This window comes from Pezoporus flaviventris, unplaced genomic scaffold (genome assembly GCF_033815535.1).
Source record: "Pezoporus flaviventris isolate CSIRO_AGI_PZ_B2104156 unplaced genomic scaffold, CSIRO_AGI_Pfla_v1 ptg000327l, whole genome shotgun sequence".
In the NCBI taxonomy this organism is placed as follows: Eukaryota; Metazoa; Chordata; class Aves; order Psittaciformes; family Psittacidae; genus Pezoporus; species Pezoporus flaviventris.
The window spans coordinates 133072-146332 of NW_026892874.1; the positions used below are offsets into that span (position 1 = coordinate 133072).

At 59.6% G+C, this 13261-nt stretch overlaps 1 protein-coding gene across 1 annotated transcript; it reads right to left on the reverse strand.

Annotated features, from left to right (window-relative positions):
- Positions 1-1204: 1204 nt before the first annotated feature.
- Positions 1205-11997, reverse strand: SYDE1 (synapse defective Rho GTPase homolog 1). The gene is made up of 8 exons (XM_061443295.1): positions 11903-11997; positions 9320-9895; positions 7226-7924; positions 6926-7140; positions 4697-4823; positions 4459-4616; positions 2726-2960; positions 1205-1509 (listed from the first exon to the last, which is right to left on the reverse strand). The coding sequence occupies exons 1-8, from the start codon at positions 11988-11990 to the stop codon at positions 1205-1207; spliced, it is 2403 nt and encodes an 800-aa protein (XP_061299279.1). The 5' UTR covers positions 11991-11997.
- Between the last annotated feature and the right edge of the window lie 1264 nt (positions 11998-13261).

The window sequence follows — 13261 nt, forward strand, 5'->3', positions numbered from 1 at the left end:
CTGTTGTCACCAGTGCTGCTGTCACCGGTGTCCAGTGTCACCAGTGTCTGTTGTCACCGCTGTCACCAGTGTCCAGTGTAACCAGTGCCGCTGTCACCAGTGCCACTGTCACCAGTACTGCCATCACCAGTGTCCGGTGTCACCAGTGCTGCTATCACCAGTGCCACTGTCTGGTGTCTGTTGTCACTGCTGTCACCGGTGTCCACTGTCACTGCTGTCCGCTGTCACTGCTGTCACCAGTGTCTGCTGTCACTGGTGACCGCTATCACTGGTGTCTGTTGCCACCACTGTCACCAGTGCCGCTGTCACCAGTGTCTGCTGTCACTGCCGTCACCAGTGTCTGTCATCACCACTGCCACTGTCACCGGTGTCCAGTGTCACCAGTGTCTGTTGTCACCACTGTCACCATTATCCAGTGCCACCAGTGCTGCTGTCACCAGTGCCACTGTCACCAGTACTGCCATCACCAGTGTCCGGTGTCACCAGTGCTGCTATCACCAGTGCCACTGTCACCGGTGTCTGTTGTCACCGCTGTCACCGCTGTCCGCTGTCACCGGTGTCTGCTGTCACCACTGTCATCAGTGCCACTGCTGTCTGTTGCCACCACTGTCACCAGTGTCTGCTGTCACCACTGTCATCAGTGTCACTGCTGTCTGTTGCCACCACTGTCACCAGTGTCTGATGTCACCAGTGCCGCCATCACCGGTGTCTGTTGCCACCACTGTCACCAGTGCCGCCAACACCGGTGTCTGTTGCCACCACTGTCACCAGTGACGCCGTCACCGGTGTCCGGTGTCACCAGTGCTGCTATCACCAGTGCCGCTGTCACCGGTGTCTGTTGTCACCGCTGTCACCACTGTCCGCTGTCACCGCTGTCTGCTGTCACCAGTGTCTGCTGTCACCACTGTCATCAGTGTCACTGGTGTCTGTTGCCACCACTGTCACCACTGTCTGCTGTCACCAGTGTCTGTTGCCACCACTGTCACCAGTGTCTGATGTCACCAGTGCCGCCATCACCGGTGTCTGTTGCCACCACTGTCACCAGTGCCGCCGACACCGGTGTCTGTTGCCACCACTGTCACCAGTGCCGCCGTCACCGGTGTCCGGTGTCACCAGTGCTGCTATCACCAGTGCCGCTGTCACCGGTGTCCGTTGTCACCGCCGTCACCAGTGTCCAGTGTCACCAGCGCCACCGGTGCCGCGCTCACAGGCACACGTTGATCTGCTGCCCCAGCTCCCTCTCCAGGTCCAGGATGAGCGCATCGAAGTCCTTCAGGTTGAGCCGGGGCTCCTCCCGCAGCCCGAAAGGGGTCGTCCCCCCGCCGGGGTCCCCGTGCCCGGGGGTCCCGGTGCCGCTGGCCCCGGGCAGCAGCAGGAGCTGGCGGCCGCACACGCTCCAGTCCCCCGCGTACCGGTTACTTGGGGGGCTCTCGGGGCCGCGGGGCCGGGGCCGGGCCACGACCGCGGGCTCCGGCAGTTCCAGGCGTAGCCGCGGAGCTCGGGGGGGCGCTGTGGAGCAGAGAGGGGGAATGGTGGGAATGGGGGGGGGAATGGGGGGGAATGGGGGTGAGGGGGGCACAGGTGGGAATGGGAGCTGGGAATGGGGGGGGAATGGGGGTGAGGGGGGCACAGGTGGGAATGGGAGCTGGGAATGGGGGGGGAATGGGGGGGAATGGGGGTGAGGGGGGCACAGGTGGGAATGGGAACTGGGAATGGGGGGGAATGGGGATGGAGGCACTGGAGGGGATGGGAACTGGGAATGGGGGTGAGGGGGGCACAGGTGGGAATGGGAACTGGGAATGGGGGGGAATGGGGGTGAGGGGGGCACAGGTGGGAATGGGAGTTGGGAATGGGGGGGAATGGGGGTGAGGGGGGCACTGGTGGGAATGGGAGCTGGGAATGGGGGGGGAATGGGGGTGAGGGGGGCACTGGTGGGAATGGGAGCTGGGAATGGGGGGGGAATGGGGGTGAGGGGGGCACGGGTGGGAATGGGAGTTGGGAATGGGGGTGATGGGGACACTGGTGGGAATGGGAGTTGGGAATGGGGGGGGAATGGGGATGGGGGCAGAGGTGGGAATGGGAGCTGGGAATGGGGGTGATGGGGACACTGGTGGGAATGGGAGTTGGGAATGGGGGGGAATGGGGGTGAGGGGGGCACAGGTGGGAATGGGAGTTGGGAATGGGGGTGATGGGGACACTGGTGGGAATGGGAGTTGGGAATGGGGGGGGAATGGGGATGGGGGCAGAGGTGGGAATGGGAGCTGGGAATGGGGGTGATGGGGGGACAGGTGGGAATGGGAGCTGGGAATGGGGGGGGAATGGGGATGGGTGCACAGGTGGGAATGGGAGCTGGAAATGTGGGGAAAAGGGGGGTCATGTGGATAGGGACACTGGTGGGAATGGCCAATGGGGGAAAATGGGGGGCATGGGTTGGGAACACTGGTGGGAATGGGCAATGGGAATTGGAGGGAGAAATGGGGGTCATGGGAATTGTGTGGGGATGGAGGCACTGGATCAGTTACTGGGAATGGGGGGCACTGAGCAGCAGGAATTAGGGGGACCCCAAGAGAGATGTTGGATGTGGGGGGCGTGGGAATGGGGGCACCCATTACTGGAGGTGACAAAGGGGGGGCATGGAGCTTTAGTTGGGAATGGGGACACTGGATCAGCTACTGGAAACGGGGGACACCCCAAGAGCAGCCATATGGGGGGTGACCCCACTTACCCGGCCAGGCCTGCAGCAGGTAGTGCAGCACCTCAATGTGCCTCTTGAAGTCCACGGCGCTGGCCATGTCCTGGCTCTGGGTGCTGCTGTGGGTGCTGCTGTGGGTGCCGGTGCCACGGCTCGGGGTGAGCAGCACCGGCCCGAAGCACACGGCGATGTTCTGGGGGTTCATGCGGTTCAGGTCGTGGTGCGAGGCCACCAGGCTCAGGTGGTCCAGGAGCCGTGTCAGGGTGGCCTGAGGGACACAGAAAGCACTTTATGGTGCTGGGCACCCACCTTATGGTGCTGGGAACCTACTTTTGGGTGCTGGGCACCCACCTTATGGTGCTGGGAACCTAATTTATGGTGCTGGGCACCCACCTTATGGTGCTGGGAACCTAGTTTGGGTGATGGGAACACACCTTATGGTGCTGGGCACCCACCTTATGGTGCTGGGCACCCACTTTATGGTGCTGGGAACCTACTTTTGGGTGCTGGGCACCCACCTTATGGTGCTGGGAACCTACTTTATGGTGCTGGGCACCCACCTTATGGTGCTGGGAACCTACTTTATGGTGCTGGGCACCCACCTTATGGTGCTGGGAACCTACTTTTGGGTGCTGGGCACCCACTTTATGGTGCTGGAAACCTACTTTTGGGTGCTGGGAACCTACTTTTGGGTGCTGGGCACCCACCTTATGGTGCTGGGAACATACCTTATGGTGCTGGGAACATACTTTTGGGTGCTGGGCACCCACTTTATGGTGCTGGGAACACACCTTATGGTGCTGGGAACCTACTTTTGGGTGCTGGGCACCCACTTTATGGTGATGGGAACCCACTTTTGGGTGCTGTGAACACACCTTATGGTGCTGGGAACACAATTTTGGGTGCTGGGAACCCATTTCTGTGTGTGGGAACTTACTTTACAGTGCTGGGAACCCATTTTTGAGTGCTGGGAACCTACTTCATGGTGCTGGGAGCCCACTTTTGGGTGCTGGGAACCCACCTTATGGTGATGGGAGCCTACTTTATGGTGATGGGAACCCCCTTTTGGGTGCTGGGAACCTACTTTTTGATGTTGGTCACCCAACTTTTTGATGTTGGGCATCAAAAATTTGGTTCTGGACACCTACTTTTTGGCACTGATCACCCACTTCTTGACACTGGACACCCATTTTTTGATGTTGGGCACCCAATTTGGTTCTGGGCACCCAACTTTTTGATACTGGGCACCCAATTTGGTTCTGGCATCCACTTTTTGATGGTGGGCACCCACCTTTTGGTGCTGGCCACCCACTTTTTGATGTTGGTCACCCACTTTTTGATGTTGGGCATCAAAAATTTGGTTCTGGACACCTACTTTTTGGCACTGAGCACCCACTTTTTGACACAGAGCACCCAATTTGGTTCTGGGCACCCAACTTTTTGATACGGGACACCCAATTTAGTTCTGGAGACCTACTTTTTGGCACTGGGCATCCACTTCTTGATGGTGGGCACCCACCTTTTGGTGCTGGTCACCCACTTCTTGACACTGAGCACCCACTTTCTGATGCTGGGCACCCAATTTGGTTCTGGACACCTACTTTTTGGCACTGGGCATCCACTTCTTGATGGCGGGCACCCACTTCTTGGCGTCAGGCCCCCACCTAGGCCCTGGGCCCCCAGCTTTCTGTTGCTTCGCACCCGCTTTTCGGCACCGGGCCCTCCACATTTGATGCCGAGCACCCCCTTTGGCGCTGAGCACCCACCTTCTCCACGTCGGGCAGACACTCCAGCAGGGTGACCGCATCCTGCTGCCCCGGTGCCACCCGCGGGGGCCTCTTTGCCATGGCCTCCAGCACCACGCGGTGGAGCGTCGGGGTGATGAGCGGCGTGGGCAGCTCCCGCAGGTAATCCTTGAGGATCCCTATGGCAAGAGGACCGCCCCCCATGGGGCCGTCAGGGTGGGCCATGGGAGCTGAGGGGCACCCATAGGATGGCACCCACCCGTGATGACGTTGATGTCGGGGTAGAGGTGCTCCGAGAGCGTCACGGCTGCGCTGTCCCGCTCGAAGGCGTCGCGGAGCTCCTTCTTCACTGCAGCTGAGCCACACAACCGGTACAGGCCCACCACCTGCATGGGGACACCAGTATAGACCAGTATAGACCAGTATGGGAGGGTTCAACCACCACCACCCGCATGGGTACACCAGTATAGACCAGTATAGACCAGTATGGGAGGGTTCAACCACCACCACCCGCATGGGGACACCAGTAGAGACCAGCATAGACCAGTATGGGGGGGGTTCAACCACCACCACCTGCATGGGAACACCAGTAGAGACCAGCATAGACCAGTACAGGGGGGTTCAAACACCACCACCTGCATGGGAACACCAGTAGAGACCAGCATAGACCAGTACAGGGGGGTTCAAACACCACCACCTGCATGGGAACACCAGTAGAGACCAGCATAGACCAGTATAGGGGGGTTCAACTACCACCACCTGCATGGGGACACCAGTAGAGACCAGTATGGAGGGGTTCAACCACCACCACCTGCATGGGGACACCAGTAGAGACCAGTATGGAGGGGTTCAACCACCACCACCTGCATGGGGACACCAATAGAGACCAGTATGGAGGGGTTCAACCACCACCACCTGCATGGGAACACCAGTAGAGACCAGCATAGACCAGTACAGGGGGGTTCAACCACCACCACCTGCATGGGAACACCAGTAGAGACCAGCATAGACCAGTATAGGGGGGTTCAACTACCACCACCTGCATGGGGACACCAGGAGAGACCAGTATAGACCAATATGGAGGGGTTCAACCACCACTACCTGCATGGGGACAGCAGGAGAGACCAGTACAGACCAGTAGAGACCAGTATGGGGGGGGTTCAACCACCACTACCTGCATGGGGACACCAGGAGAGACCAGCATAGACCAGTATAGGGGGGTTCAACTACCACCACCTGCATAGGGACACCAGTAGAGACCAGTATGGAGGGGTTCAACCACCACCACCTGCATGGGGACACCAGGAGAGACCAGTACAGACCAGTAGAGACCAGTATGGGGGGGGGTTCAACCACCACCACCTGCATGGGAACACCAGTAGAGACCAGCATAGACCAGTATAGGGGGGTTCAAACACCACCACCTGCATGGGAACACCAGTAGAGACCAGCATAGACCAGTATAGGGGGGTTCAAACACCACCACCTGCATGGGGACACCAGGAGAGACCAGTACCGACCAGTATGGAGGGGTTCAACCACCACCACCTGCATGGGGACACCAGTAGAGACCAGTAGGGAGGGGTTCAACCACCACCACCACCTGCATGGGGACACCAGTAGAGACCAGTATGGGGGGGCTCAACCACCACCACCTGCACAGGGACTCCAGTAGAGACCAGTATAGACCAGTATAGGAGGGGTCAACCACCATCACTTGCATGCTGACACCAGCATAGACCAGTATGGGCAGATTCAACTACCACCACCTGCATGGGGACACCAGTATAGACCCGGGGGGGGAGGGGTTCAAGCACCACAACCACTATGGGGACACCAGTTTGGGGTGCATTCCTCCACCAAACCCCCTTTAACTGATATGGGCACCAGTTTGGGTGCATTCCTCCACCACAACCACCACCAGACACCAGTTTGGGTGCGTTCCTCCCCCACAACCACCACCAGACACCAGTTTGGGTGCGTTCCTCCCCCACAACCACCACCAGACACCAGTTTGGGTGTGTTCCTCCCCCACAACCACCACCAGACACCAGTTTGGGTGCGTTCCTCCCCCACAACCACCACCAGACACCAGTTTGGGTGCGCTCCTCCATCACAACCACCACCAGACACCAGTTTGGGTGCGTTCCTCCCCCACAACCACCACCAGACACCAGTTTGGGTGCGTTCCTCCCCCACAACCACCAGCAGACACCAGTTTGGGTGCGTTCCTCCACCACAACCACCACCACCAGACACCAGTTTGGGTGCGTTCCTCCCCCACAACCACCACCAGACACCAGTTTGGGTGCGCTCCTCCCCCACAACCACCACCAGACACCAGTTTGGGTGCGCTCCTCCACCACAACCACCACCAGACACCAGTTTGGGTGCGTTCCTCCCCCACAACCACCACCACCAGACACCAGTTTGGGGAGGATCCCTCCCCCAAACCCCCCTCCAAGCAGCACCCCTGAGCAGCACTCACCTTCAGGCCACGTTTCTCTATCTCAGCCACGCACTTCTGGATGATCAAAGGCACTTTGGTGGCCGTCTTCTCCCTTTCCACCAGTTTACCCAGTTCCACGCCGAAGACGCGCGGCTCCTGCTCACTGGGACAGTCCCATTGCTCCACCAAGGTGAACTTGGAGTAGAGGACGCCCCGTGGTTGCAACCTCACAGCCAACTGCTGGGCACGGCACCCTGCAGAGCCCAACGTTGCCATCAAGCTCACCCCCAAGCATCCAACATCCCCCCCCCCCCATCAAGCTCTCATCCCCATGCTCACCGCGGAAGATGTGGGGCAGCACCACGGTGCCGTGGCAGCAGAGGCGGTTGCGGCAGGAGGTGGCATCCCAAGAGAACACCATCACCTTGAGGTGCTGAGCGCCCTCCAGCTCCAGGTTGAAGGTATGGTTGAGACCCAGGCAGCCCGACTTGCAGGCCAGCAGCGCCGTGCGCGCCCGCTTGGCCGCGTCCACCTGCAGCACGCAGAAGACCTCGCGCCCGTCCCCTCGGGGTGGCTTCAGGTCCTTCACGCCGTGGAGGTGGACGCTCACCAAGCCGGAGATGTGCTGCCCGCAGCGGGGTGGTGCCTCCCCACTGCTGTAAGGGTGGAAAGCACCCACATCCAGCCCTAGATCCACCTCGTCCGCATCGCAGTGGGGCTTGGCCTTCATCGGAAGCTCCGGGGAGTCTCCATCGCTCAAGTAGCCACCTCTGGGGGGGGGTTTGGCCCACGGCGACGCCACGCTGGTGTCCAAGTGGTAGCGGCTGATGACGTTGCTGGATTCCTTCCTCTCGGAGGGGGATGCTCCCTCCTCGTGGCCTCGGGAGCGGGGATTCCGGAGGCTCAGCTTCCTCCGGAGCTCTGGAAGCTTCTTCATCTTCATGGAGAGGCGGCGAACGGTGCCCGGGGACTTCACCTTCTGCAGGGCCCGGCTCTTGGTAGGGCTGGCGGGAGGTGATGGGGTGGTGGGGGCCTTCCCTGTGCCAAGGGGAAAGGGGTGAGTGGGGCTGGGAAGGGCAACGGGAAGGATCCTTGGGATGGGGTGGGGTTGGGATGTGGAGAAGGGGATGGGGAATGCAGGGGATGGGGACACGCTATGGAGCGGGGACAGTGTCTGTGGGTCTTGAGGACACCCTCACCCACAAAACACGGGTGCCCAATAGCAAAACTGGGTGCCCAGTGCCAAAACGGGTGCCCAATAACAACAAGTGGGTGCTCAGCAGTAAAATTGAGTGCCCAACACCAAAAAGTGGGTGCCCAACACCAAAAAGTGGGTGCCCAACACCAAAAAGTGGGTGCCCAACACCAAAAAGCGGGTGCCCAGTTGGGTGCCCAATAACAACAAGTGGGTGCTCAGCAGTAAAATTGGGTGCCCAACACCAAAAAGTGGGTGTTCAGCTCTAAAAAGTGGGTGCTCAACATCAAAAAGCGGGTGCCCAATAACAAGGAGTGCCCAGCACTAGAACTGGGTGCCCAACATCAAAAAGTGGGTGTCCAACACCAAAAAGTGTGTGCCCAGCACTAAGAAGTAGGTGTCCAGCATCAAATTGGGTGCCCAATGTCAAAAAGTGGGTGCCCAGCGCAAAAAAAGTGGGTGCCCAGTGACAAAAACGTGTGCCCAACATCAAAAAGTGGGTGCCAAACACTAAAAGGTGGGTGCCCAGCACCAAAAAGTAGGTGCCCAGTGACAAAAACATGTGCCCAACATCAAAAAGTGGGTGCCCAGCACAAAAAGTGGGTGCCCAACATCAAAAAGTCGGTGTCCAATACCAAAAAGTGGGTGCCTAGCACCAAAAAGTGGGTGCTCAATACCAAAAAGCGGGTGCCCAGCACCAAAAAGTGGGTGCCCAGTGAGAAAAATGTGTGCCCAACATCAAAAAGTGGGTGCCAAGCACAAAAAGTGGGTGCTCAACACCAAAAAGTCGGTGTCCAATAACAAAAAGTGGGTGGCCAATACCAAAAAGCGGGTGCCCAGTGCCCAAAGTGGGTTCTCAACATCAAACTGGGTGCCTAGCACCAAAAAGTGGGTGCTCAATACCAAAAAGCGGGTGCCCAGTACCAAAAAGCGGGTGCCCAGTACCACAAAGCAGGTGCCCGGTCCCCAAAGTGGGTTCCCAACATCATACTGGGTGCCCAGCATTAAAAAGTGGGTGCCCAACACCAAGAAGTCGGTGTCCGATACCAAAAAGAGGGTGCCTAGCACCAAAAAGTGGGTGCTCAATAGCAAAAAAGCGGGTGCCCGGTACCCAAAACACGTTCCCACCATCAAACTGGGTACCCAGCACTAAAAAGTGGGTGCTCAACCCCATAAGGTGGGTGCCCAGCCCCCAAAAATGGGTGCCCAAGAGAGCAGTGGGTCCCAGGTCTCCTCACCACCAGGCTGTGTCCGTCCCGGCTCCTCGGTGCTGCGGGCTCCGGAGCTCTCCCCCATTCCCAACGCATCCCAGGCGGGCTCTTCCCTGTCCCCATCGCGGCTCCCACTTTTCCTCCCGGCGCTCCCAGGCTGCGGATCCTCATCCTCCGGGATGGGGTTGTACCAGATGTCCCCCTCGTTGCCGGCAGCGCCGGGATCCACCTCGGCTCCAGCTCCCGGCTCATCCAAACCTGGAATCTTCAGGGATGACAGCACCCAGTGCCGGCTGCTCCGCTCCAAGCTCTGCAGGTAGGCTCCATGCCCGGGATTCCTACCGGGAATCCCCAGCTCCCCAGAGCCGTTCAACGCCACCGCATCCTCCAGGTCGGCCTTGCCGGGATGCTCAATGCCAACGGCAGGATCCGGCTCTCCGGCGTCCACCGGATCCTGGGAAGCTTTGGCAGGAAGCGGCTGCTTCTCATCCCGGCCTCCGCAGGAGAAACGGGCCCAGTTCTGCCGCCGGGATGCGGCCGGCACCGGATCCGTGGATGCTACTTCGGGATCCGGCGGGGAATCAGGGCTGGGAGCGGGATGCTCTGTGGGAGGAAGGGGGAAAAGGTGGGATGGGATCCCAAAATCCCACTGCCACCACACCAGGAGCTCTCTCTTGTCCCCAGCCCCATCCTGAGCATCCCATCCCAGCTCCCTCAAGTCTCATCCCAATCCCAGCATGGGAACAGGCAGCGGATCCAAACTTCTGGAAGTCCGGATGTTTACTGCTGGCCGGATCCGAGACATTCCCATTGCTCTGGCAGGGAATGAGGTGGGGAGGGCACAGCCCCAACCCCTCTGTACCCAATAGGATTGGGATGCAGCCCTGCACCCTGTGCACCCTTTCTTAGTGGGGTCTCTTTATGTGGGGTGCAGAAGGGAACCCAAAGGGATGGGGGTCCCTTCCTATAGGGGATTCCTTTATGTGGGGTGCAGAAGGGACCCCAAAGTAATGGGGGTCCCTTTCTATAGGGGATCCCTTTATGTGGGGTGCAGAAGGGACCCCAAAGTGATAGGGAGGGTCCCTTCCTTAGGGGCTCCTCCTTCCTTTTGGGATGCAGAAGGGACCCCAAAGTAATGGGGGTCCTTTCCTATAGGGGACGCCCCTTTATGGGGGGTGCAGAAGGGACCCCAAAGTGATGCTCGGGGGGGGGGGGTCCCTTCACTGGGGGGGCTCCCCTCCTTAGGGGCTCCCTTTTCCTTTTGGGTTGCCGACGGGACCCCAAAGTGAGGGGGGGTCCTTTCCTTTTCTTTAGGGGGTCCCTGTTTCTCTTGGGGTGCAGAAGGGACCCCAAAGTTATGGAGTCCCTTCTTTAGGGGGGGACCCTTCCTTAGGGGGCTCCCCCTTCCTCTTGGGATGCAGAAGGGACACTAAAGTAATGGGGGTCCCTTCCTATAGGGGGCATCTCTTTATGTGGGGTACAGAAAAGACCCCAAAGTGATGCTGGGAGGGTCCCTTCCTTAGGGGCTCCTCCTTCCTTTTGGGATGCAGATGGAACCCGAAAGTGATGCTGGGGGGGTCCCTTCTTATAGGGGGCGACCCTTTATGTGGGGTGCAGAAGGAACCCCAAAGTGATGGGGGGGGTCCCTTCCTTAAAGGGGTCCCTGTTCCTCTTTGGGTGCAGAAGGGACCCCAAAGTGATGCTGGGGGGGGTCCCTTCCTTAGGGGGGATCCCTTTATGTGGGGTGCAGACGGGACCCCAGAGTGATGGGGGGGGCCTCTTCCTATAGGGGGCGACCCTTTATGTGGGGTGCAGAAGGGACCCCAAAGTGATGCTGGGGGGGGTCCCTTCCTTAGGGTGGTCCCTTTAAGTGGGGTGCAGAAGGGACCCCAAAGTGATGCTGGGGGGGTCCCTGTTCCTCTTTGGGTGCAGAAGGGACCCCAAAGTAACGGGGGTCCCTTCCTATAAGGGGTCCCTTTATGTGGGCTGCAGAAGGGACCCCAAAGTGAAGGGGGGGGGTCCCTTCCTTAGGGGTGTCCCTTTCCCCTTGGGATGCAGAAGGGACCCCAAAGTGATGCTGGGGGGGTCCCTTCCATAGAGGGGTCCCTTTATGTGGGGGGCAGAAGGGACCCCAAAGTGATGCTGGGGGGGGTCCCTTCCTTAGGGGTGTCCCTTTCCCCTTGGGATGCAGAAGGGACCCCAAAGTGATGCTGGGGGGGTCCCTTCCATAGAGGGGTCCCTTTATGTGGGGGGCAGAAGGGACCCCAAAGTGATGCTGGGGGGGGTCCCTTCCTTAGGGGTGTCCCTTTCCCCTTGGGATGTAGAAGGGACCCCAAAGTGATGGGGGGGGCCTTCCTTAGGGGGGTCCCTGTTCCTCTTTGGGTGCAGAAGGGACCCCAAAGTAACGGGGGTCCCTTCCTATAAGGGGTCCCTTTATGTGGGCTGCAGAAGGGACCCCAAAGTGATGGGGGGGGGGGTTTCCCTTTCCCCTTGGGATGCAGAAAGGACCCAAAGGTGCTGGGGGGAGGGGGGGGTCCCCCGTTCCTTTGGGGTGCCGACTCCCCCCCCCCATGGTGCTACCGGGGGGGTCCCCGTCCGTTCTGCCCCTACCTCGCTCCTTCCCGTCCGGTTTCTTCCCTCTGGGCCGGTCGCGGCCCCTCAGGCGGGAGAACGTTCTCCTCAGCAGCGGCTCCGCCATCGCCCTGCCCGGCTCCCCTTCAACCCCCAGCTCCGGACCCCTTTAACCCTTCCCCGGACCCCTTTAACCCTTCCCCGGATCCCTTTGAACCGGTCCCGGACCCCTTTGAACCGGTCCCGGACCCCTTGGGCCCGCCCGTTCCCCTCAGCGCGCCGGGGCCCTCAGCGCCGGCTCCGCCATGATCCCGGCCCTGCTGCGGTCCCGGGGCGCTGCCGGGAGCTGTAGTCCGGAACCGGGGAGACCCCCCCCGCCATAGAACCCCATAGAAACCCCCCCCATAGACACCCCCCCCCATAGAACCCCCCCCATAGAACCCCATTGACATCAGGGGACCCCCCCCCGATGCACACGGGAGCGGCTGGGGCCTGGCTCGCGGCCTGAGGTGAGGGGATATGGGGGGGGGGGGGGGATTTAGGGGGTTTAAAGGGGTATTTTGGGTAAAAAAAGGGGTTTAGGGGTAAAAAGAGGGGTTTAAGGGGGTATTTAGGGAGACTTGGGGGGTATTTGGGGGCGTGGGGGGCATTTATGGGGCTCAAAGGGGTAATTGGGAAGGGGGGGTAAATGGTGCTTGGGGGGGGATTTAGAGGGCTCAATTTGAGGGGACCTAAGGGGTATTTGGGGTCTAGGGGGGCGTTAGGGGGTTCAAATGGGTATTTGGGGGGATTTAGGGGGTTTAAAGGGGTATTTTGGGTAAAAAGAGGGGGTTTAGGGGGAAAAAGAGGGGTTTTAGGGGGTGCAAGGGGGTATTTAGGGAGACTTGGGGGGTATTTGGGGGTCTGGGGGGGCATTTATGGGGCTCAAAGGGGTAATTGGGAAGGGAGGGTAAAGGGTGCCTGGGGGGGGATTTAGGGGGCTCAATTTGAGGGGACCTAAGGGGTATTTGGGGGTCTAGGGGGGCGTTAGGGGATTCAAATGGGTATTTGGGGGGATTTAGGGGGTTTAAAGGGGTATTTTGGGTAAAAAGAGGGGGTTTAGGGGGTGCAAGGGGGTATTTAGGGAGACTTGGGGGGTATTTGGGGGTCTGGGGGGGCATTTATGGGGCTCAAGGGGGTAATTGGGAGGGGGGGGTAAATGGTGCCTGGGGGGGGATTTAGGGGGCTCAATTTGAGGGGACCTAATGGGTATTTGGGGGTCCAGGGGGGAGATTTTGGGGGCTCAAAGGGGTATTTGCGGGGATCTGTGAGCTATTTAGGGGGCTCAATAGGGTGTTTGGGGGAGCCTGGGGGGGCTGTTTGGGGTCTGGGGGGTATTTAGGGGACTTAAGGGGGTAT